Below are 21,801 nucleotides of genomic sequence, written 5' to 3' on the forward strand. Positions count from 1 at the left end.
TTCCTCGATGTCTTAGCTCTGACTGGCAGCACCCAGAGCCCTCGCAGCTCTGTGCCTTCTTATCACCTGCGACTTTTACACTGGTGCCTTTCCACAACTGCTTCACCTCTTAGGCATGCACTCTGCTTGGGCATCGCAACCATTCTCAGTTCCTCAATCACAATTTGCTAGCAAAACAGAAATTACATTTTAAGATGTCATGTTGCTAGGGTTCCGAACTCTTGTGCTCAAAGAGAAAAGATGGATATGGGATGCAATGGTAGAAAAAGAACTCGATTGGGAGCCTGGAGATACAGATTCTAGCCCTGGCTCTGCCCTTTCTTATGAGTGAACGCTGTGGAATCAGTCTAATTAACTTGTAGCTCACTGGTCAGCCTCCCTTATCATGACTGTGCTTTGCCAAGGGAGGCAGAATTGGAAAGGAATATCGTTAACCTCGGGCCGAGGATCAGAACTGGATCTTCCATGTGATACCCAGAAGATGGGTTGAGTGGCCAAGCCCATTCCAAGAGCTTTTTTTTTTTTTTTTTAAGATTTTATTTATTTGTCAGAGAGAGAGAGAGGGAGGGAGGCAGGCAGAGGGAGAAGCAGGATCCCCACTGATCAGGGAGCCCAATGCAGGACTCCATCCCAGGACCCTGGGATCATGACCCGAGCTTAAGGCAGATACTTAACCAACTGAGCCACCCAGGCGCCTCTCCAAGAGCTCTCTGTAGGAAATTTTTCTGTTATCCAGTTTCCAAATGGCCTGGGGCTCATCCATTCTCTCAGCGGAGAAGTATAGCTGAGGCAGCCATAAGAAAAACAGCCCTCATAAGGAGAGCACTAGGTAAGCAAACATTCAGTTGGTGCCACCCCTGAAACTGAACTTGAAAACCTGTACTTGCTGGCTTCTGTGAACTAATAGCATTCAGTGAGAGGTCAACCTTGGTTTTCTGCAGGACATATTAGCATAAGTGCCTTAAAATTAGTAAGTTAATATAACCCATATAACCCTAACCCTAACTCCATGAAAAGCACCCACCACATACTAATAAGGCTATCATTTCCTTTTTCATCATCATATGTAAGGTTTGTGAGAACAGAGATTTAATTTTATCATTATTCACTGCACTACTTCCAGTGCAATAGAACAATGCCTGGTTCCTGGCACGGAATGTTTATCCATAAATGTTTCTCAAATAAAGGAATCATTTAATGAGATACTTGTGAACTGAATCTGTATGCAATGCTTTGGAGAACCACCTAATTTTTGTGACCTGCCTTGATCAGAATAATGGTAGCTTTATTTTGCCTAACAACTTCCTGTGACTACCTTCACATTTCCGTATTCATTCCTTCAGGTGGTCTCCTAGCAACCTCGGGAGACTGGTAGAGACCCCAGCTTTATTTTAAAGAAGAAAGCTGGAAGTCATTATTTCGGAGTTGTGGATTAAATCCCAACCTACCCAGTGCTAGGGCTACAAGATGGTATTTGCCAGACTCCACCAGCAGGTCAACAAGCCCCGTCAACCATCTTTGCAGCTTGCCCCCACCCACCATTAGAAGAGAGAGAATAGTTTTTATGAATAGGCAGCCTAGATAAGTATATCACTATAATGATTTCAATGATTATATGATGATTTTAATGATTATATAATGATTATAATGATTTTATTAAAGGAACTACCTGGTTTCGATACTCTCGGTTGACAGATACCTAAATAGAAAGCATCTAATGAACTCAAACCTGAGCTCCACAAAATAATGCAAATCAATCCAATCTTCTTGAGAAAAGACTTTTTTTAAATTTAATTTTATTTAAATTCAATAAATTAACATATAGCGTATTATTAATTTCAGAGGTAGAGTTCAGTGATTCATCAGTTGCATAGAACATCCAGTGATCATTACATCAAGGGCCCTCCTTAATGTCCAGCACCCAGCTACCCCACCTCTCACCCACCCACCCCCTCCAGCAATCCTCAGTTTTTTTCCTATAGCTAAGGGTATCTTATGGTTTGTCTCCCTCTCTGATTTCATATTATTTTTCCCTCTATTCCCCTATGATCCTCCGTTTTGTTTCTTAAATTCCACATGAGTGAAATCATGTAATTGGCTTTCTCTGACTTATTTTGCTTAGCATAATACCTTCTAGTTCCATCCACATCATTGCAAATGGTAATATTCTTTTTTGATGGCTGAGTAATACTGCATTGTTTATATACCACTTCTTTATCCACTCATCTGTCGATGGACATCTCAGCTCTTTCCATAGTTTGGCTATTGTGGACGTTGCTGCTGTAAACTTTGGGGTGCAGGTGTCCCTTCGGATCACTACATTTGTATCTTTGGGGTAAATACCCAGTAGTGCAATTGCTGGGTCAAAGGGTGATTCTATTTTTAACTTGAGAAAAGATTTCTTAAAAGCAATATACTTCAGAGATTTCCAGTGGGATAACAAACTCACACTGCCTCTTTTTCTTAGTCCTAGAAGATAATGCCCTTCTGCCCTAAGGCCTGATTATTATCAGAATTGGTTCAGAGCTTTTAAAAATGCAGATTCCAGGGCTCTACCCCTGACCACTCCATCACCCTGCAGACACACCCAAGATTCTGATATAGCATGGCTGGGATATGGTTTCGAATCTGCCTATGGAAAATGGTCCTCACGTGGTTTTGTTGAGCAACCAAATTTCAGAACCACCTTACACACTGTACTGCTATGTGCGAGTCTCCCAAAACTACTGATGGACTACAAAATCAGGGGCTCCTTTCCCCTTATTCTAAAGGAAAGGACGATGTCTCTTAACCTGCCCATCCTGGAGCAAATACGGGGGCTACAAACCCACGCGCCTGCAGGGCCAGGCATATAACATAATTGCATGGAGGCAGGAAGGGAGCACTGGGGACTGTAGCAAACATGACTAAATTAAAGCAGACAGATGCTTACCAGTTCTAACCAAGTGTGAACATAAGTCCAGCATTGCCAGAGCTTCCAAGTTTTCAAAAGCAGCCACAAACTCAGATTTTATTAAAAAAAAAAAAAAATGTCCTATGAAGGCTGAAGACCTCTGCAGGTAGCATGTGGCCCAGAGATCATACTATTTCAGGCTCTGCGCAACAGCACAGACAAAACCCTTTTAGGCAGAGTATTCACTTCCTGAGGCTGCTGAAATAAACTGTCACAAATCAGGTGGCTTAAAACAACGGAAATTTACTCTCCCGCCATCATGGAGGTCAGAAACCCTCAGTCAAGGGGCTGTCACGATGGTTCCTTCTGGCTCTGAGGGAGACTCATTCCAAGCCTCTTTCCTTGCTTCTGGTGACTGTTAGCTCTTCTCAGTTAGTGGATGTCTCTCTCCCATCTGCCTCTGTTCAGTGGTCTTTTCCCCTGTGTCTCTCACCTGTCTCTGTCTTCCCTTTTATTCTAAGATCTCATCTTCGGATTTTAAATCCAGCATGATTTCCTTTCAAGATCCTTCATTACACTTGCAAAGACCCTTTTTCCAAATGAAGGTCCCATTTACAGGATCCAGGGGTTAAGATTTGGACATTACTATTTTGAGGCCACTAGTCAAACCACTACAGGTGGGTTGGCATTTTTAAAAATCCAAATCCATTATTTCAAAATATATATTTTCCCAACCTTTCCATGTACTATTGTACTACTATGATAGAAAGGACTTACATTCTGCAGGAAAACCTGCAAGCTCAGGTATGTTTTATTTCTTATATACTTCCTAGATTTATGTTCCTTTACATTCTATTACCATCAAACCCATTGCTCTCTTTGCACCACTGCTTCTCCAGTCAGGGATGGGAGGCAAAAGGAGTGCTGTTTCCGCAGTGTTCCACCACAGCAGATCTCCTTGCCTCGGGAGGATCCTCTCTCCATGTTTGGGAAGGCAGAAAGGGTGATAGTGGAAGAGCAGAGTGGATAAGGTGTTGAGTGAAGAGAGAGAAAAATAGGCAAAGTAGGAGTCTGGGCCCAGGTGTGAGAGGGAAAAAGCAGGAAATGTGATTGACCTGAAACAGCTCCTTGAAAGAGTTCAGTTTTCCCAAGGGGAATTTTGCAGGCGCCACAAACTCCAGTGCCATCTTTAGTGCCATCTACTGGGAAGCATGGGAACCAGATAGACCAGAGCTGGGAAAACAAAACACCAGGTCCCACCTTCAGTCTAAATATAAGAGGGGCATTTTTATGGAGACCAGACCCTTACCTGTCTAACAAAGATCTAAGACTCTCAGCAAATACCCCTTCTGTGCATTCCTCACCCTTTACACACACATGGTTCCAGAACTCAGCCATGTGTTGCAACTTACCTCCCAAGCTACTCAGGAAGCTCTAGAACATCATCAGGAGCTGCATCGCTTCCCTTCCTGTCCTCAGTACAAGCATGGAGTCTGGCACAGAACAGCATCTCCAAGAATAACCAAATAAATAAAAGCCTATTGAATATAAGGAAATATTATTTCCAGAGAACATCAGGTTCTCTGCTCGGCAGGGAGCCTGCTTCCCCCCGTCTCTCTCTGCCTGCTTGTGATCTCTGTCTGTCAAATAAATAAATAAAATCTTAAAAAAAAGAATTCTACTTCTTGGGGTTCCTGGGTGCCTTGGTCCGTTAAGCATCTGACTTTGGCTCAGGTCATGATCCCGGGGTCCTGAGATCAAGCCCCATGTCCAGCTCCTAGCTCAGTGGGGAGCCTCCTTGTCCCTCTCCTTTTGCCCCTTCCCACCCACTCTGGTGCTCTCTCTCTCAAATAAAATCTTTTTTTAAAAAATTCTACTTATCATCAACCATTACTTGACAAATTTGTAGAAACCGAATGGAAGACAAACCACGAGAGAAAAACTTGATTACCTATGGTTTAATAAAGTCTTTGGGCTTTCTTTAGCCCTCAGGAAGTACACTCAGGGCCCAGTCACAGTGGGGAGTGGGCTGTTGTGCTCCATGGACAGAATTACCCTGTGCAGCAAGCTGACCTTGCCCCACCGTCAACCACTCAAAGGACAAAGGTGAGGTGTGCACAGGTGCATAGATGTATAAAATAATACAAAATACCATTTGCTTTCTTTTTTTTTTTTTAGATTTTTTATATATTTAAGAGAGCGAGAGAGCACAAGGAGGGGGAGCAGCAAAAGGAGGGGAAACGCAGGCTCCCTGCTGAGCAAGGAGCCTAATATGGGGCCCCGATACTAGGACCCTGGGATCAGGACTTGACCCGAAGGCAGAGACTTAACTGACCAGCCACCAGGTGGTTTTGAACCCCAGTTCCTGACACAGGGCTCCGGAAAGTCCTATCATTTCCTGGGTGATAGAAGCATCTTTTGTTCTAACGAGGTGACTCTTGGTAGGTTCTTGGATGGGAACTGGTCCCCAGAAAGATGAAGCCATGGTTCAAGAGGAAGCTTGGAATTTTCAGCTGCCTTCTCATTCTCTGGGGAACAGAGAGGGGCTGGAAATTGAGTTAACACTCAGTCATACCTACATGATGAAGCCTCCATAAAAATCCCAAGAGTACAGGTTCTGAGACCTTCCAGGTGGGTGAACACGTGGAGGTGCAAGGAAGGCCGCGTGCCCGGAGGGGAGCTCCACACCCCTTCCCAGACACCTGGCCTTGTGCATCTCTTCCATCTGCTTGTCCCTGAATTGTATCCTTTTATAATAAACTGGTGACCTAAGTTAACAGTGGCCCTCAGTTCTGTGAGCTGCTTTTGCGGATGACTGAACCAGAGAAGGGGCCATGGGAACCCATGACTTACGGCTCGTTGCTGAGAAGCACAAGCGACCACCTGGAGTCCCGATTCTGAGACACACCTGAAGCCAGGCAGGGAGTCTCTGGGTCTGCACTAACCTCAGGCAGATGTGTCCAATTTGATGTGTCCAATTTGTAGGACACCTTGCGGGTGGTGACGAGCTGGAGCATTGCTTGGTATGGAGGAAAAAACCCTCCACATCCAGCGTAAGAGTGCTGTGAGTCTGAGGAAAGGAAAACACAGTGTGTTTTTCCTAGACAAAGTGGGAGAACGTATTCCATCAAGTGAATGTTGCCACTCGTGTCTCAGAGCTAAGCCAGCGATGGGAGTAGCATAGCCGAATCGCACAGCCGCTCACGTAACCTTTACCTCAGTCGTCCTCAACTTTGGCTGCACATGATCACCTAGAAAGCTTCTGACAGTCTGATGCATAGGCTGTCTCCCAGACCAAGTAAATGATGAATCTCTACAGGTGGCACCCAAACCTCAGTATTTTTTTTAGTATCCCAGGTAGCACACTGTTGATGAGAATGGAAAATGGTGCAGCCACTGAAGAAAACAGTATGGCAGTTCCTCAAAAAATTAAAAATAGAGCTACCTTATGATCTAGCAATTCCACTTCTGGGTATTTATCAGAAAATTAAAATACTAGCTCAAAAAGATATGTGTCCCCCCATGTTTATCGCATCATTATTTATAATATCCAAGATATGAAAACAACCTAAGTGTCTATCATTGAACGAATGGATAAAGAAGATGTGGTAACATATATATAATGGAATATTATTCTGCCATAAAAAAGAATGAAACCTTGCCATTTGAGACAACATGGAGGACTTTGAGGCCATTATGCTAAGTGAAATAAGTCAGAAAAAGACAATTATCATATGCTCTTACTTACACGTGGAATCTTATAAAACAACAAAGACCCTAAAACCAAGCTTACAGATAGAACAGACTGAGGGTTGCCGGGGCGGGGGGGGGCGGGGGGTGCAATGAGTGATGGGGGTCAAAAGGTACAAAATTCTAGTTATAAAATCAGTCAAGGGAATATAATGTACAACATGGTGACTATAGTTAATAATACTATATTGCATATTTGAAAGTTACTAAGAGCAGATCTTAAAAGTTCTTATCATATTCAAAACATTCCCCAGGTATATTAGTTTTCTATTACTGCTATAAGGATTTACCATGGACTTGGCGGCTTAAAACAAAATGCATTTATTATCTTTTATGTCTACAGTGCCAAAGACCGAAAGAGGCTCACTGGACTAAAATCAAGATGTTGGCAGATTTGCATTCCTTATTGGAGGCTCTGGGGGAGAATCAGTTCTCTCACCTTTTCCAGGTTCTAGACGCCGAGGAGCTCTTTAAATCTTCAAAGCCAGCAACCATCAGTGGAATCTTTCTCATATTGGATCATTCTGACATTGACTTTTCTGCACCCCACCCCCCACCAATTTCAAGACCCTTGTGATTGTGTTGGGCCCACCCAGATAATCCAGAATAATCTCCTATCTTAAAGTCAGCTGATTCACAATATCAAATCCATCAGCTACATGAATTCCCCTTTGCCTTTGTTACATTACATGAATATGTAATGTAACATATTCATGGGTTACCAAGATTAGGACACGTCAGACACATTTGGGGGCCATTATTACCATATCAGTAGACTCTAACATGAAGCTGAGAACTACTGGTTTACCCATAGGAGGGACTAAAGAAGTGGCTCAGTTAGCGAGCTGGGCCGTGATGGAAAACTGGAGCCGCACACTGAGAAACTGGAGTGTTGGGAGGGGTGAGAGAGGGTCAACAGATGGTTACAGAACTTGTCTCGCAGGAGGAGGAGGGGGTTGTCATGTGATTTATTATTGCTCAGCCTCTGAGAGTCCTGGGAAGTTAAACTGTGTACTACCCCAAGGATGGTGGGACCATCTCCACGCAGGAGTAGCCATTGCAGAAAACATAGGTCATGTCCCAAGATGGGACTTCAGCAGACTTCCGGGACCAGTACCTAATAGCTTGCTCCTTGTTTTCGGCTCACTCAGAGCCTGGGTGTGTGCCAGATTCTCAAGTGCTCTGGAGCTTTCCCGGGGCGGTGGACGATGCAAACTACCTGCCCACAGGTTAGTTACGGCTTGAAGACTTTTTTTTTAAGATTTCATTTATTTCTCAGAGAGAGCACACAAGCAGGGGGAGCTGCAGGCAGAGGGAGAAGCAGGCTCCCCACTGAGCCAAGGAGCCTGATGTGGGACTCGATTCCAAGACGCTGGGACCTGAGCAGAGGGCAGACACTTAACCAACCAAGCCACCCAGGCGTCCCTTGAAGATACTTTCTGACTGGCCATTATTTTAACAGCCACACACATGGAAACATTCAGGATTTCTGGCTTTTCTTCAAAGACCTAGCTTTGCTGGGACAGCGCTCTGTCAGGACCCCTCTCAGCTGCTCCCGTTTGAGGGAGCCCTTATTTTCCGGTCTGCTGCAGCCTTCATCCTAGCCTTTTTGTTTTATGCCTGCTCACTTCACACAGTTATGTGACTTGCCTAGTCTGGAAGGTATTTGAGTTCACAGGCTTCCCCCCTCCTTCAGAACTCCTGTGCCTACAGTTGGGCTAAATTCTCACAAAGACCCATTTGCGTGTCATCAGTACAAAAGTGAAGAGCTGTGAGATGTTAACTAGACTTATTGTGATCATTTCACAATACATACAAATAACCAATCATGCTGCACTCCTGAAACTAATGTTTTATGTCAATTATATCTCAATAAAAAAGAAATAAAAAGAAAATGGAAACTCATCCCCACCCCCCTAAAAGAGGGAGTAGTTTTCCACTGGGGAAAGATGGGACACAACCAAGGGCATTGCCTGTACACAGAAAACCCTTTCCTCACAACTTAGGGAGGACACCAAGGGGAGTAAAGACCAGTATCTGAGAAAACCGCCTGAGTCACCATGTGTTCCAAGGAGCAAAGTGGCCTCCATTGGTTAAAAATCTCTTCGAAGGAAACAAAGCTGAAAGCTGCCAAACTGTAATTTCTGTCCGCTGGTCTTCCTTCAGCATTTGGAGGTACACAAAATCAATTTCACTCTTCTTTCGTACCCACGGACTTCCAAAATTTTGAAGACAACTCTCATTACCCCTGCTGGCCTCTTCCCACTTCCGAAGGCTCCTTTCCAACAAGCCTGCTTAATCCCCTGGGCAGCTCTTCTTAGATGGTTGAGACCTCATCTTCATTCTGGTAAATCTCTAGCTTGGCTGTGCCACCCAAATGTGCTATCCCAAAGCCAGCAGCCTGAGAGAGTGAGAGGACAGAAGGGCAGTCAGAGTAGATCCTCTGACTCAGACCCGGGTCCTCTATCACCTGTCCTAACACTGCATGAGCTTACAAGTTAGAAGACAATGGGAGGATTCCCAAACTGAGGCCCTTTGAGGTACAGGGACATGGCAAGACACAGCCTTCCCTTTACATGGCTCCAGGGAAAGATCCTCCCTTTAAGGAACACCAAGTCTTGGTAATGGGTAAAATCCAAAACCCTACTCTGTCCTCACATCCTTTCTCCTCAATGGGCTGACAAGATTTTGTAAGGATGACACGCTACCTTTGAAATATGCTTCACCTCAAGAGGTTAGAGTCCATTTGAAAGGGCCTATAAAGTAAGTTGGGATGGTGTATGGTGATAATGCTTACTTTCCATGGCACTGCTCATTAAGTCAGCTTTGGCATAATTAGGAGAGATGAAATTCAAGCCAATCTCTGAACTGCTGCTTTTACAGTTTCGATAAATAGGTAGATAGGACTCATGCTGCTGGCTCAAATGAGATTTGAGGTTAGATGTAGTTTTGGCTTAACATTCCTTTATTTCATTAAATGAGATAGTGTACGTGAATCAAAGTTACCGGAACATGCTCATTTTTATTACTAATCCATGTTTTCTGGCCACTCTTAACCATCTTTATATCAATCACAGCCTTTGTGCTGGGTCCCACATGTCAGTCAATGGAGAGTAGACCAGCTCCGGAGACTTCAGTCCGCTGTCTCCGACATGCAGTTACGGGGCCACTTACATCCATCCCTTCCACTGAGAAAAGAACAAAAACCTTAGGCTACAAGGCTTGGGTAGCTGAGAAAAGTTGGTAGAGTGGGTTAGCATGTTTTTACAACTTGGAATCATGTCCGCAGCAGTTCCATCTGGAGGAAGACAGAGTGGATTAGATGTTTTCTCAAATCTGTCTCACATCTATGGAAATCCTACTCTTTTTATAGTCTTTTGGCATTGAAAGCTGTTATCTCACTTGAGATCATTCCTACAGAACCAATAGGAAGGTAAAGCAAAAGCAAACCAGCGATCAAATTTGATCGTCTTCCATCCTAATGAGCTCGGTGTACAGTCATTAAGGCATCAGCATCTGCTGGGGGCTCCAGCAGGGAATCCTACTCAAGGACACAGGAGAAGAAGCAGAGGGAATCAACCCGAGTGGTACTAAAGAGGACAGGATGGGAAGGACATTTTCTATTTCCCCAGATCTTCAGGCAACCCCACTAAGGTGGAGGTATGAAACCAAGAAAAATGCGAGGCTTAAAAAATACTGTGCGTTATAATTCTTCAATCTCTGGAAGGCTAGGAGCCCAAGGTCAGTGTGGCAAGAAGCGGAGCAGACTTCCCGGCCCAGCAGTCACACAATCTTCACGGTCTTGAGCATATCTGACAGTACATACGTGTCATCCCAGCCCCTCCCAGGCTTCCTCAGGGTCTGCTCCAAGGCCTGGGCCATTTCCAAGACCTCTGGCGTGGCAAGTTTCTGCTCCGGGTGCAGCTGGCAGAACAGGATCTCATTTACTTCACCCTCAATTCGCCGCACATACAGGAGAGGGAAGACCTCTTTGAGCCCCGTCAGAACTGAGTCCTTCAGCCCCAAGTCCCGGCATACAAGGTTGAGGATAAAGACACCTACAGGGTAGGAAGGAAACAGTCATGTCTGGCAGTTCGGGGACATGTTGGAGACAAGGTTCAGCTCTGAGAACAGACCGATTCCTGCTGGTGGCCTAAGAAAACCCAGCTGCAGTGAGTCTGCAGAGAGCACACTGCATATGAAGGCAGGAATATGTGAACGATGAGAAGACGTCAAGCTAATTTCTTGCTCTTCTGTGCTGGTAACAAATTACTTTGCCATTCTCCTTGCCTCAGTTTCCCAAAGAAATGCTTTGAGAAAGAAGTAATTAATACTCCAAGAAAAAAATGTACCAACTCCACAGGGGACTGTCACACTCTTGACATATACACTTTGGGATATTTAGCAGCCAGGAAGAGGGCCAAGGTTACCTTGACCTATAACAATGAAGGTTCCCAAAATCTATGTTCACCCAAGTACCTGACACCAAACCAAACATCTGGGAGGCTGGCAACATAAGGTCTAAGAGCTCTAGCTTCCAAGAGAAGTTGGCACCACAGCTTGTTACCTTGTGCCACCTTGGCAAAGTTTCCTTACTTCAGTTTCCTTATTTGAAAATGGGCTGCTATGACGACAAAACAGCACAATGTCTAGGCCAGCCCCCATGGAAAGAAATCAGATGGTAGCTGGCATGACCATGCTGGGGGAGATGTGAATTGCTGCACATGGTAAAACTGTTTGGCAACATCTAGGAAACCCCAGCTTACAAGTAAACTCTGATCCAGTAATTACAACCCCACCTACATGCCTGACAGACCTGCAAATGCATTTCACTGAAAGGCACCTACTGGAATGTCGATGTCAATACTGCTTATAAAAGCCTCAAGTAGGAAATAATCCAACAGCACAGCAGATTGGAGAAACAAATGCGGTACAGACACACAATGACACTACACAACAATAAAAATAACAATGTAAACACAACACTATGGATAAATTTCACAAAGATCATGTTTGGTGAAAGAAAACAAACAGTATGTTCCATAAGATTCCATTTACACAAAGAACAAAAATGGGCAAAACTAAGCAGTACTGACTGAAGTTAGGATGGGGTTCTCCTTGAGAGGAGGAGTTACAGGAGGAGGTAAGGGGTGGACCCTCTGGTGGGCTCCAAGTGTTCTGTGTTTTCAGAGTAAACGGATGTGTTCACTTCGGGAAAATTCATCAAGCTACACACTTATGCACACTCTTCGTTAAAAAGAAAACAATTTTTAAAGGCCCCATCCCACCTCCCACCCCAACCTTTTGTACTTCCTACCTTCAGGAGTCAAGATGCTTTTGACCTTTTGCAGGAAAGGCTGGTCCACAAAAGCTGGTGGTGGGCAACTCATTCCCAGTGTTGGGTCCTTGCTGTCAACATCAAACATGACGACATTGTAGTGGGGCCGAGCTGGGAAAAGAGAGGCAAACAAGTCTTTGTCTAACACCATCTACGTTCCTGCACCATACGTGCCCTGTGACCTGTGGTGGCCGCAGGCGGCTACGTCAGAAGGATGACATGGACGCCATGGCTTGTCTGTAAGGGCACTGACATCACCGTCCAGGGGAGTCACTGTCACTCAGGGTTCCGCTGTTAGTACCCCACATGATAGCCAGGGCTTTGACCTGATCTTTTCCTCCACATTTAAAAGCACCTTCCAGAGACGCCTCAGTGGCTCAGTGGGTTAGGCCTCTGCCTTCAGCTCAGGTCGTGATCTCAGGGTCCAGGGATCGATCCCCGAATCGGGCTTGGGGATCTCTATTCGGCGGGGAGCCTGCTTCCCCCTCTCTCTCTGCCTGCCTCTCTGCCTACCTGTGATCTATCTGTCAAATAAATAAACAAAATCTTTAAAAAATAAAAAAAATAAAAGCCCCTTCCATAAGCACACATATTCATGGGGTCCACACTAGCATCATTGCTACTTGGTTAAGAGTCCATCTGTACCAGTAATTTTCAATCCCAGCAGAACCTTAGGGTCACCTCAGGATATTTGAAATACTTGGGAGAACCCGGGCTCCATTCCTGACCACCCGAGTCAAAAACCCTGGTGTGGGAAGGAACAGGTAGAAGGGGAGACAGGAAGCCTCAAGTATTTTTAACTCCCAGGTAATTCAAAATATAGGCAGAGTTAAGAACTATTGATTTACGCAAAGCAGCTGCCTAAGCCTTTAAGGACTGACCTAGCAAGTGGTTGCAGGGGAAAATGTTATCAAATTAAAGTTAGTGTATTTTTTCTAGTACTTGAATAACTGCGGGCTCAAGAAAAAAGATCTTGCTAACTGGGTGAGAAAGAACAGATGATGCGTGAGATGCTTCCCTTTCTCTATCGGAAACAGTTTTTACAGGGGTAACCTGCAATGCTACTGACTTGCAGCGAACTTTGAGACCACGATAATGGTTATTCAATAATTAATAAATACTGACTTAGGACTACTGCATGCCCATTACCGGGCATGGCACAGATCTCGTTTTGGTTTCTTAGAGAGCAGAACACGGTGGCTCATCAAAGTCCAAGGACAACCACGGCTCACATCTGTAGCACTGAGACCTCTAACAACCTTGCTTGTTAGAGACGATTGCCAGGCTCTTCAAAACTGACTGAAAGTCAGTAACGATGGCAACACATCACAGACTGAGTGCCTGCCATGAGCCTTGAGCAGTTTCAAAGATTTCCCATGTACTAGCTATGCTGGGCCGGAGTCCCCACACGGACCCCAGCCTCAGAGAGGTAACCTGTAAAGCTCTGATAGACTTAGATACACTTCATAGAAAGTTCAGCTTGCAATTAAAATTCCTGTACCATCTGTCTATCCCAGCACCAAAATACTCACCCCAGGCACCCTGCTCTGCCACACCCTAACTGGGAGACGCTCTGATCCAGTGAGAACCAGAGGATGAGGTATGGAACAGACAGACCAGGAAGGGTGTGTGGCTCGAGCTCCCAGGTTCACTTAAGACAGAACCAACCTGGCTGACTTCTCCCTGAGGGACCCATGCTCCGGGAAGGACCAGCCCCCAGGAGCCTACATATACCGTGGCAAAAGGAGCACAGGAGCTATTGCAGAACATTAATATGCTTTGTCCTAAGTCTGAGTAGGAAACATGAGAGCAAAATGGAGCCTTAACTGCAGCACAGCAGGGTCACCACAACCCCGCTGAGCAGCCTTTGCTTCAGCCATTCTCAGCCTCAGCACCACTGACACTGGGGATAGATAATTCTCTGTCAGGGGTGGCTGTCCCGTGCACGGCAGGATGTTAAGCAGGATCTCTGGTCTCTACTCACTTGCTGCCAGAAGCACCCTCACCTGTGCTTACAAGGGCCAATGAAACGTCTGCAGACACGGCCCGACGCCTCCAGGGGTACAAGCATTGATCTACACGAATGCTGCCTGGCTCTCTCTCTGCTTCACCCCCAGCTGAAAGACTGAATAAACAACTCCCCACACACACCCCAACTTTTCTTCCCCTTTTCCTCACCCAGCTACACACCTTAGGGGTTCCTTGGGAGGATGAGGAAGTGGCAAGGACACAGAGTCAGAAGAGAACCAGGAGAAAAGCCCACTGATCCGTTAGCACCCCAAGGGCAGACATGGTCGATTTTCCTTGTTGCTGTATCCCAACCGCCCAGCTCAGTGCTGAGGACGTGGCTGGCACTCCAGATTTACTGAATCAGTACATCAACCAATGAAGAACAAATCAACGGGCGAAAGACGGGGACAAGATTAATTGTCATAGATGAAGCCTAGAGGCCCGTGCAGGTCTGCTGACTTCGAGGACTCTCTCCCAACACCCCTCCAAATTCTCCAAAAGCTGTAGTACCTTCTCTTCCCGCCAGGCTGGTAATATAGTCCAGGCCGTCTGCAATATGGACCTTCATCCGATCGCTCTGGGAGAAGCCAAACCACTGGGTGGCCACTTCCAACATGCAGGGGTCGATCTCCACAGCATCAATGCAGGACTTCGGGAAATGATCGTGGACAAAAAGAGGGAGGCTGCCCCCACCCAGGCCTACTACCAACAATGCCAGTGGGGTCTCTGCAATAAAGGAATAAAGAATCGTTTGACAATCGGCTCACTGAAAGTTTTGTACTAGCCTTGGGGAGGGCTAAGGAGGGAGCTGGATTATTGGCTCTGCCCAGGGGATACAAGATTTAGAGGCCCAGCCTCTCTGTCTCATCCCAGAAATTTAGGGGCCAATCTGACATCTGAAAACTCAACCCTGGCCTCACAATCCTTCCTCTACTACATCCAGAAGCTGAACCAGTGTGTTATTATTACAGAGCCTTAAAGATCCCAAAGCTCTCAGCTGATATCATACCAAGAGTCCCCACCATAAGCATGATCAGACTTCCCCTAGGAACTGAGGAACAATGGCCAACATCTCGCTCTACAAGGCAGTGTAGATGCAATGCCCTCTGCCCAGCTTTCAACTCAAAGGCCACAGTTGCCCTCTCAGACACATCAGCCAAGAAAGGCATTCCACCCAAGTTCCAGAAATCATAGGAAAACAAAGGCCCAAATCCTAGTCCTAAGTACAGAGAAACCTCAGCAACCATAGGCAGACAGAAGAAGACAAGAAACAAGAATCACCGGAAGGAGACATTAAATTAGGATTGATATCAGAGGATTAAACCTAAGAACTGAGACTCTAGGGACACAGAGCAACACCAAGATAAGCCAAGAGCATAGGGTGTTTCATAAGACATCCTCAGGCCCTTAGGTGAACAGTTAAAAGCCTAGACAGAAAAGTGAACATTTTTGCTACTGTGGTCAGATCCAAAGTAATTACTTATTAGTAATAAGCCTATGATTGTTCTACCAATAATAATAGATTTCTTAATGTAAATAGAAATTTGAGAAAGAATTGCATCTGGTGCTCAAATAATGCAGTACTGAAAGCCAGAAATTCTTCCCAAGTGCACAGGAATTTCTGGAGTCATGATTTTTAAATGTTCCATCTGGTTACAAGGGTAGACACATGCAAACACTCAATAAACTAAACATCTTAAAATCTGTGTACTTTCTGTAGCTCACTGCATACATTTTATCATTATTATTATATTAATTGTCAATATTGATAATTACATTATCAATATTAATAATTATATTAATGATTTATATTATTAACATGTTAACAGTAATATATTGATTTTATTATTAACATACAAAGTATTATTTGTTTCAGGGGTGTGGGTCTGTGAATCATCAGTCTTAACACAATTCAGAGCACTCACCATAGCACATACCCTCCCTAACGTCCATCACCCAGTCACCCTCCCCCCCCACTTTAATATTTTAAATAAATGAATAAAAGAAAAAAGTTAGACACCCACACATGCAGTCATTTTGAGATTACAATCTGAGTCTGAGGGAAAAGTTACTGGCCATTTATTAACTTAGAAGAAGACTGGGAAGGAGAAAACTAGGAATATATGTACGTTTGTTGGTCTGTCATTGCTGTGCTCACACCACAAGACAACTGTAATCGTCCACACCCCCTGCCTGTGGAAGGCACCAGCGTCCCCCTCACCTAGGAGCAGCTCCGGGTTTCTGAGCAGGGCAAGGCCGGCGATCATTGCTTTGTGGTGCTCACAGCACAGGTAAGTCTTGTCAACGGGCCGCCCTGGGGCTGCAGGGAGGTCCTCTGGAGTGTCATCAGCCCGCTGCTTCTTCCTGTCCTTCTTCCGTTTCTTCTGGGCTAAATGAGAGACAGAGATGATGAGGTCCTATGCTGAGCGCGCTAGTCCAGGAAAAGCAAGCCATACCAGCAGCACTGTGCTGTAGCGAGACAGATCCGACTCAAGAACCCACACCCCCGGGCTTGGAGCCTACTTTAAGGAAATGGAAAGGATCCTAGAGGACATGGCCTAGATCTACACTGTCCAATACCATAGCCACTAGCCACTTGTGGCCACTGAACATAAATTACAATTTGAAAACGTTAACATTTCAGTGCCTTACTTGCAGCAGCCACATTCCATGTGCTCAGGAGGCACACATGGTCAGTGGTTACCCTACTGGGCAACTAAGCGGACATTAAACATTCCCTCCAATGCAGAGAGTTCTACTAAACAGCACCAGACTAGGTGGCCTGTGAGGTACCCGCCAACTCCAAAGCCCTTCTGAAACCTATCCCAGAGGCCGGCAGTACGGAGGAGGTGGGGGTCACCTGCACCTGGAACTTTTCAGGCTCACCTCACAGAAGTTTACTGAATTAATATAATACAGATGCATATGGAGCCCCATACAAAACAGACAGCCTCCAAACTGAAGGCATTAAAGTGATAACCACATCTGTATGGTAAAGCACCACCCCAGCCCCTTATCATCTGAGACCCGGGCTTCACTCAAGAATAACATACACCTCCATTCTGTTTACTGCCGTTTACAGCAGAGCCCAGATGGTAACAGGAAAACTCACAGAGCCGTGTGCCTCTGATCACAGGTACCCAGGTCGCTCTGGCCACCCTGAATGGAGAATCCAGGCCATGTCCACTTGGGTCCCACCAGTGTGCGGATGACACCTCACCTCTGTGAGACACATCCTTCAGCAACCTGGCTTCAGACTGCACCACATTCCTGTTGCTGAGGAAGATGAGCCGCCGGAAGTAGTGTTTGTCATCCCCCTGCACATCCTCGACCACGTAGCTGCCACTCAAGGGACTGCAGCCTTGGTGCTGAACGGTCCGGACCCCGATGTCCCCACCCACAGACAGAAAGGGCACCTGAAGATATAACAGAGATGTGGTCAAACACCAGCTCAATTAAGAAACATGAGAAATGATCATCTTTTCCCTTTGTGTGTGTATGAGGAATCCCCATACCAAGGTTCAGGACACAAAGAACTTCCAAGATTTGCCATTCTAGTAAGAAACTTTCCTGAGGGGCGCCTGGGTGGCTCAGTGGGTTAAGCCTCTACCTTCGGCTCAAGTCATGATCTCAGGGTCCTGGGCTCGAGCCCCACATCGGGGTCTCTGCTCAGTGGGGAGCCTGCTTCCTCCTCCTCTCTCTCTCTCTGCCTGCCCCCTCTCCGCCTACTTGTGATCTCTCTCTCTGTCAAATAAATAAATAAAACCTTAAAAAAAAAAAAAAAAAACTAAGAAAGCTATATTTAAAAAAAAAAAAAAGAAAAAAAGAAAGGAACTTTCCTGGGGCCTTTCAAGAGATCACAAAAGGTTTAATCCACTCTTTGGAAAACCAATTAAACCCATAAAGATCCCCCAAACTCTCAGTAAAATGCAAGGTTTCTCCCTCAGAAAAACATGAGTTTCTCCTTAGGAGTGCTCAAGGACTTTCCATAAAACCTAGAGGGAACCTTCCGCAGGGAACTATGAGAGAAGGAGATCTGAGAACAAATCCAGAGAGAAACCGACCATTCTAAGTTTGGCGAACTCTCTCCCTCCGATTATTCTCATCTTTTTCCCCATTTTTCTTAACAGGAGAAAAATTTAGGAGAAAAACACATTTTCCCTCTAGACTTTTCCATTTCCCTTCTCAATCTTTACTTCCATTTCTTTTAAAGACCTCCAAGAGTATTTAATAATCACCAGGAAACCCTGGCTGTGCAGAGACACCGGCACTCCCCACAGGATCTCCATCTCTTTGAGGGACACCAACCCCAATCAAACACACATTCATCTGCAAACACAAGACAGTGTAGTGGGCAGAACCACAGGCTAGAACTGGGGAGTCTAGGTTTATCTTTCCACATCTGCTACCACAGCAACAAGCCCCTAAGAACCTTGGCTTTCCTACCTGCCATGGCTAAAGCACCTGTAAGGCACTCAGCTATCAACAACCCTGTCCGAGCAGGCTGGAGTAAGACAGACAATGTCAGCAAAAACCTTGTTTCCTTCCCAGGAAAATGCCAGGCCAGCAATGCTAATATCCCAAAAACTCATCTGAACTGTTGTGCCTCTTTTTCATTCTACACTCAGATAATGATGGTTCCAAGAAGCAAAAGACACAAAAGGAGGTAAGGAGAAACAGGGTCTGAACAACCCACAGTATAAAGAGCTAGAGCCTGGAAGGTGGAGAGCATTTCATTTCTGTGTGGAGTCTCAGAGGCCCCACAAATATACACGCTACTGCGAGACTCCAAATAGCAACCCCTCTCCCTCCTCTCACTGCCTGGAGTCAAGAGAACCGAAGTACTGCCCACTTAGTTCTGAGCTGCTGACATGCCCTCCAGGAATAGACCAGGGGCACAGACCCTCGTCCTAGCTCCTTCCAAGTCACCCTCTGCCTATGTGGCCACTAATATGACTTCTCTAGAGATCCGTGAAAGCTGCTGCCATTTCTGTATTACCTGCTGCTGGGCGGGCATCCCGGCGGGAGCCAACTCCATGACTCTGGCTGACAGCTCGGCCTGGATGCTGTCCATGCCCTCGTACCGCTGGCCTCGGTGGAGGGCCACTGTGATCAGCCTCCTGAAGCCTGCACTGGCCGCCAGCTGCTTCCGACCCTCTTCCATGCCAAAGAGCCACTCGGTCTCACGACCCTGGGGGACTGGAAAGAGCACTTGGTGAACAGAGTCCAGGGAAGAGTGTTCAAGACCCAACCAATATAACTTACATGGCACAGAGTCAGCCCCAGTGAAGTCCTAGCATCCCTTCCAACTATGACCCACTGAGGGCTGTCAATTCCCTAGTGCACAATGCCCAGAGCAAAGCAGCCATCAGACACACGGTAGGACCCATGTGACCATGTAAGGGAGAGAGGTGGGTACCTAGTCCAAAAAAATTAGCAATAATACTAACACTTATTACATGCTAAGCATTATTCCAAGAAGCGTACAAATAGAAACTAATTGAATCTTCACAACAGGCTAAGATGCAGGTGGTATTATTATTCCCATTTCATAAACGAGGACATTGAGACACAGAAGTGGAATTATTTGCCCAAATTCACACAATTCGTAAATGGGGAAGTTGGGGTTCAAACCCAGGCAGTCAAGCCCCAGACCCCATGCTTGTGTCAACTACAGTCTTTGTTCCCATAGGTGGACAGGCAGGATTATGGAACACTCGGGAAAACAGCTGACTTGTCAGCAAATTACCAGGGTGAGGATTTCGACAACTTGCCTTTGTCTAGAATTTCCTACTTCTGAAAGCACTTCGTCATCCTATTTCTTTTCACCATTACTGAGGTAAATCTGGTATTATTTACACCCTTCACTCATGCCATTTCTGTTTTCCAAGCACTCACCATGTGCGAGCACCACTCAAGAGACTTTACACCTCTCCCACCTACACGACAGTTAACAACCTCCCTTTATAGATGAGGAAACTCAGGCACCGAAAGAAAAGGAATGTCCAAGGTCACACCACCAGGAAGGGACTGAGCTAGGACTGGAACCCAACAGTGGCTTGTTTAGCTACTACTCTGTACTATCTCCCTAAGTTCGGCAGAGAAGTACAGCAGCTCTCCCCAAGTCATGCAGCTCACAGGCTACGGGGCTGACTCTGCGGCTTCCGGGGTACAAAGTAACTCGCTACACTGTGAGACTTACCTAAATTTATCCCTGTTGCCTCTCTCTCTCCTCCCTACCGAACCCTTTCTCACACTCTACCAAGCCTTTGCGATGGAAGGTGTGAAGAAATAAGCCTCACATCTTAAGCAGGTCGCTGGACAGCTGCTACTCCCCCTCCCTCGTGCCCGGGAGAGTCTAACTTCTTGAAGTGCCACCCCCTGCAAGATAAACCGGCCACGGCGTACCCATCCACCAAAGCCCCAGCCCCTATAAGCCAGCCCCTCCAGGGAAGAGAGGGAGCAATCCCAACTCACTGATGAAAATGGCAAAATGATTGTCCCGCGATGGTTTCACAGTGGGGCTGTCCACCACGTGGAGGGTGTAGCGTGGCTCCCCCGTGTCCCCATCGCACAAGTCCAGAGATACACTCCCCAGCCCGGCCTTGCGGTACAGCTGGCTGCACAGCCAGGCATACTGCTGCCGCTCACGCACCGCCTCAGCCAGCCGCTCGGCACTCTCCAGCCGCACAGGCTTGCCCTGCTCCTGAGCACACAGCTCAAAGATCTGAAGGGCTGAGCCAGGGACTGGCCTGAACTTGGTCATGATGAAGGCAAAGACAGGTAGGGAGAACCGAGGCTCTGCTTCCAGTACCTGGTCCTGGCTGCTGGCCACCTGGTGTACCCTCACCATCCACCCCTCCCGAGAGAAGTGACCCACTGCTTTCTTCAGGATGTGAGCCTGAGCCAGGGAGATGCAGAGGTAGCGACCGCCCACCTGCAGGACACGGCCAACCTCAGCCAGCATCCTGTCCACCTGGTGCAAGGTCTTCTCCTCCTCGTCCGTCAGGACAGCGTCCAGGGTGCCCTTGTCCAACACCACCTGGAACGAAGCATCAGGAAACTCCATCTGTGTCATGTCCATCTTCAAGAAGCTCATCTGGGGCCGTCGGCTGGCATTGCGTTCCTTCATTTGCTTGATGACCACCTCACTGATGTCAATGTTCACTATATCCAAATAGCCCACATCATACAGCTGCTCACTTAGCTCCGAGTTACCGCACCCAATCACCAGCACCTGAGGGGAAAAAGCAACAAGATGAAGGTGGTCAAGGCAAAGGAATGACCTGCAATACTTCCAGGAATCAGATCTCCCCTGGCTGCTAAGTTTCCAGGCAGTGCAGATGCTATTGTTAGGAGACAGCATTACCGAGGCGATTCCAGGTTCCATCTAGAAACCGGCTTAGGGAAACTCATCGGTGAAAACCACATTCAGCCACACGATGCAAGGTATGGGAAAATGGGCTTTCTGTACTATACAAACAAGCTAATCCTGGTTGTCCCCCCTGAAGCAACCATCAATTACTCAAAAAGTGATAGGAAGACACAGAATCCAAATACGGTCAGGTCACACCTCTTCTTTGGCTATTAAAACCTAGTTGTGGCAGACCATAATCCACTCGTGCCTTCCGGTCCACCTCGCGGTGTTCTTTTCTTCCTCGGCTTAAGGTGGCTCCAGCCCCAGCACGGAGGCCAAGGCTGGACTACAACTCACAACCCAGAGACCAAGACCTGAGCTGAACTCAAGAATCTAGCACGGAGTCGACTGAGCCAACCACGGGCCTTTATTCCGGTATGTCCTAAAGCCAAA

General features: G+C 46.4%; 1 protein-coding gene across 3 annotated transcripts; it reads right to left on the reverse strand.

The window, feature by feature from the left end:
* Positions 1-9,798: 9,798 nt before the first annotated feature.
* EEF1AKNMT (eEF1A lysine and N-terminal methyltransferase) lies at positions 9,799-21,258 on the reverse strand. 3 transcript variants are annotated; one of them, XM_032862989.1, is made up of 7 exons: positions 20,469-21,258; positions 18,991-19,190; positions 17,212-17,407; positions 16,213-16,380; positions 14,502-14,717; positions 11,961-12,092; positions 9,799-10,701 (listed from the first exon to the last, which is right to left on the reverse strand). In XM_032862989.1, exons 1-7 carry the CDS (start codon positions 21,121-21,123, stop codon positions 10,427-10,429), a joined length of 1,842 nt encoding a protein of 613 aa, XP_032718880.1. In that variant the 5' UTR covers positions 21,124-21,258; the 3' UTR covers positions 9,799-10,426. The 3 variants fall into 3 exon arrangements, with proteins under 3 accessions (XP_032718880.1, XP_032718878.1, XP_032718877.1); XM_032862986.1 differs by lacking the exon at positions 9,799-10,701 and adding an exon at positions 11,352-11,851 and having other exon boundaries at positions 20,469-21,224; XM_032862987.1 differs by lacking the exon at positions 14,502-14,717 and having other exon boundaries at positions 20,469-21,224.
* Positions 21,259-21,801: the final 543 nt, after the last annotated feature.

Source organism: Lontra canadensis, unplaced genomic scaffold (genome assembly GCF_010015895.1).
Source record: "Lontra canadensis isolate GAN:19392208 unplaced genomic scaffold, GSC_riverotter_1.0 scaffold24, whole genome shotgun sequence".
Classification (NCBI taxonomy): domain Eukaryota; kingdom Metazoa; phylum Chordata; class Mammalia; order Carnivora; family Mustelidae; genus Lontra; species Lontra canadensis.

Coding starts and splice junctions, on each gene's coding strand:
- EEF1AKNMT (XM_032862989.1), bottom strand. CDS start 21,123: ATGAAGGAACGCAATGCCAGCCGACGGCCCCAGATGAGCTTCTTGAAG. Junction 19,191..20,468: donor TCATTTTGCCATTTTCATCA/GTGAGTTGGGAT, acceptor TGCTCTTTCCAG/TCCCCCAGGGTCGTGAGACC. Junction 10,702..11,960: donor AAGCATCTTGACTCCTGAAG/GTAGGAAGTACA, acceptor CCTACCCTGTAG/GTGTCTTTATCCTCAACCTT.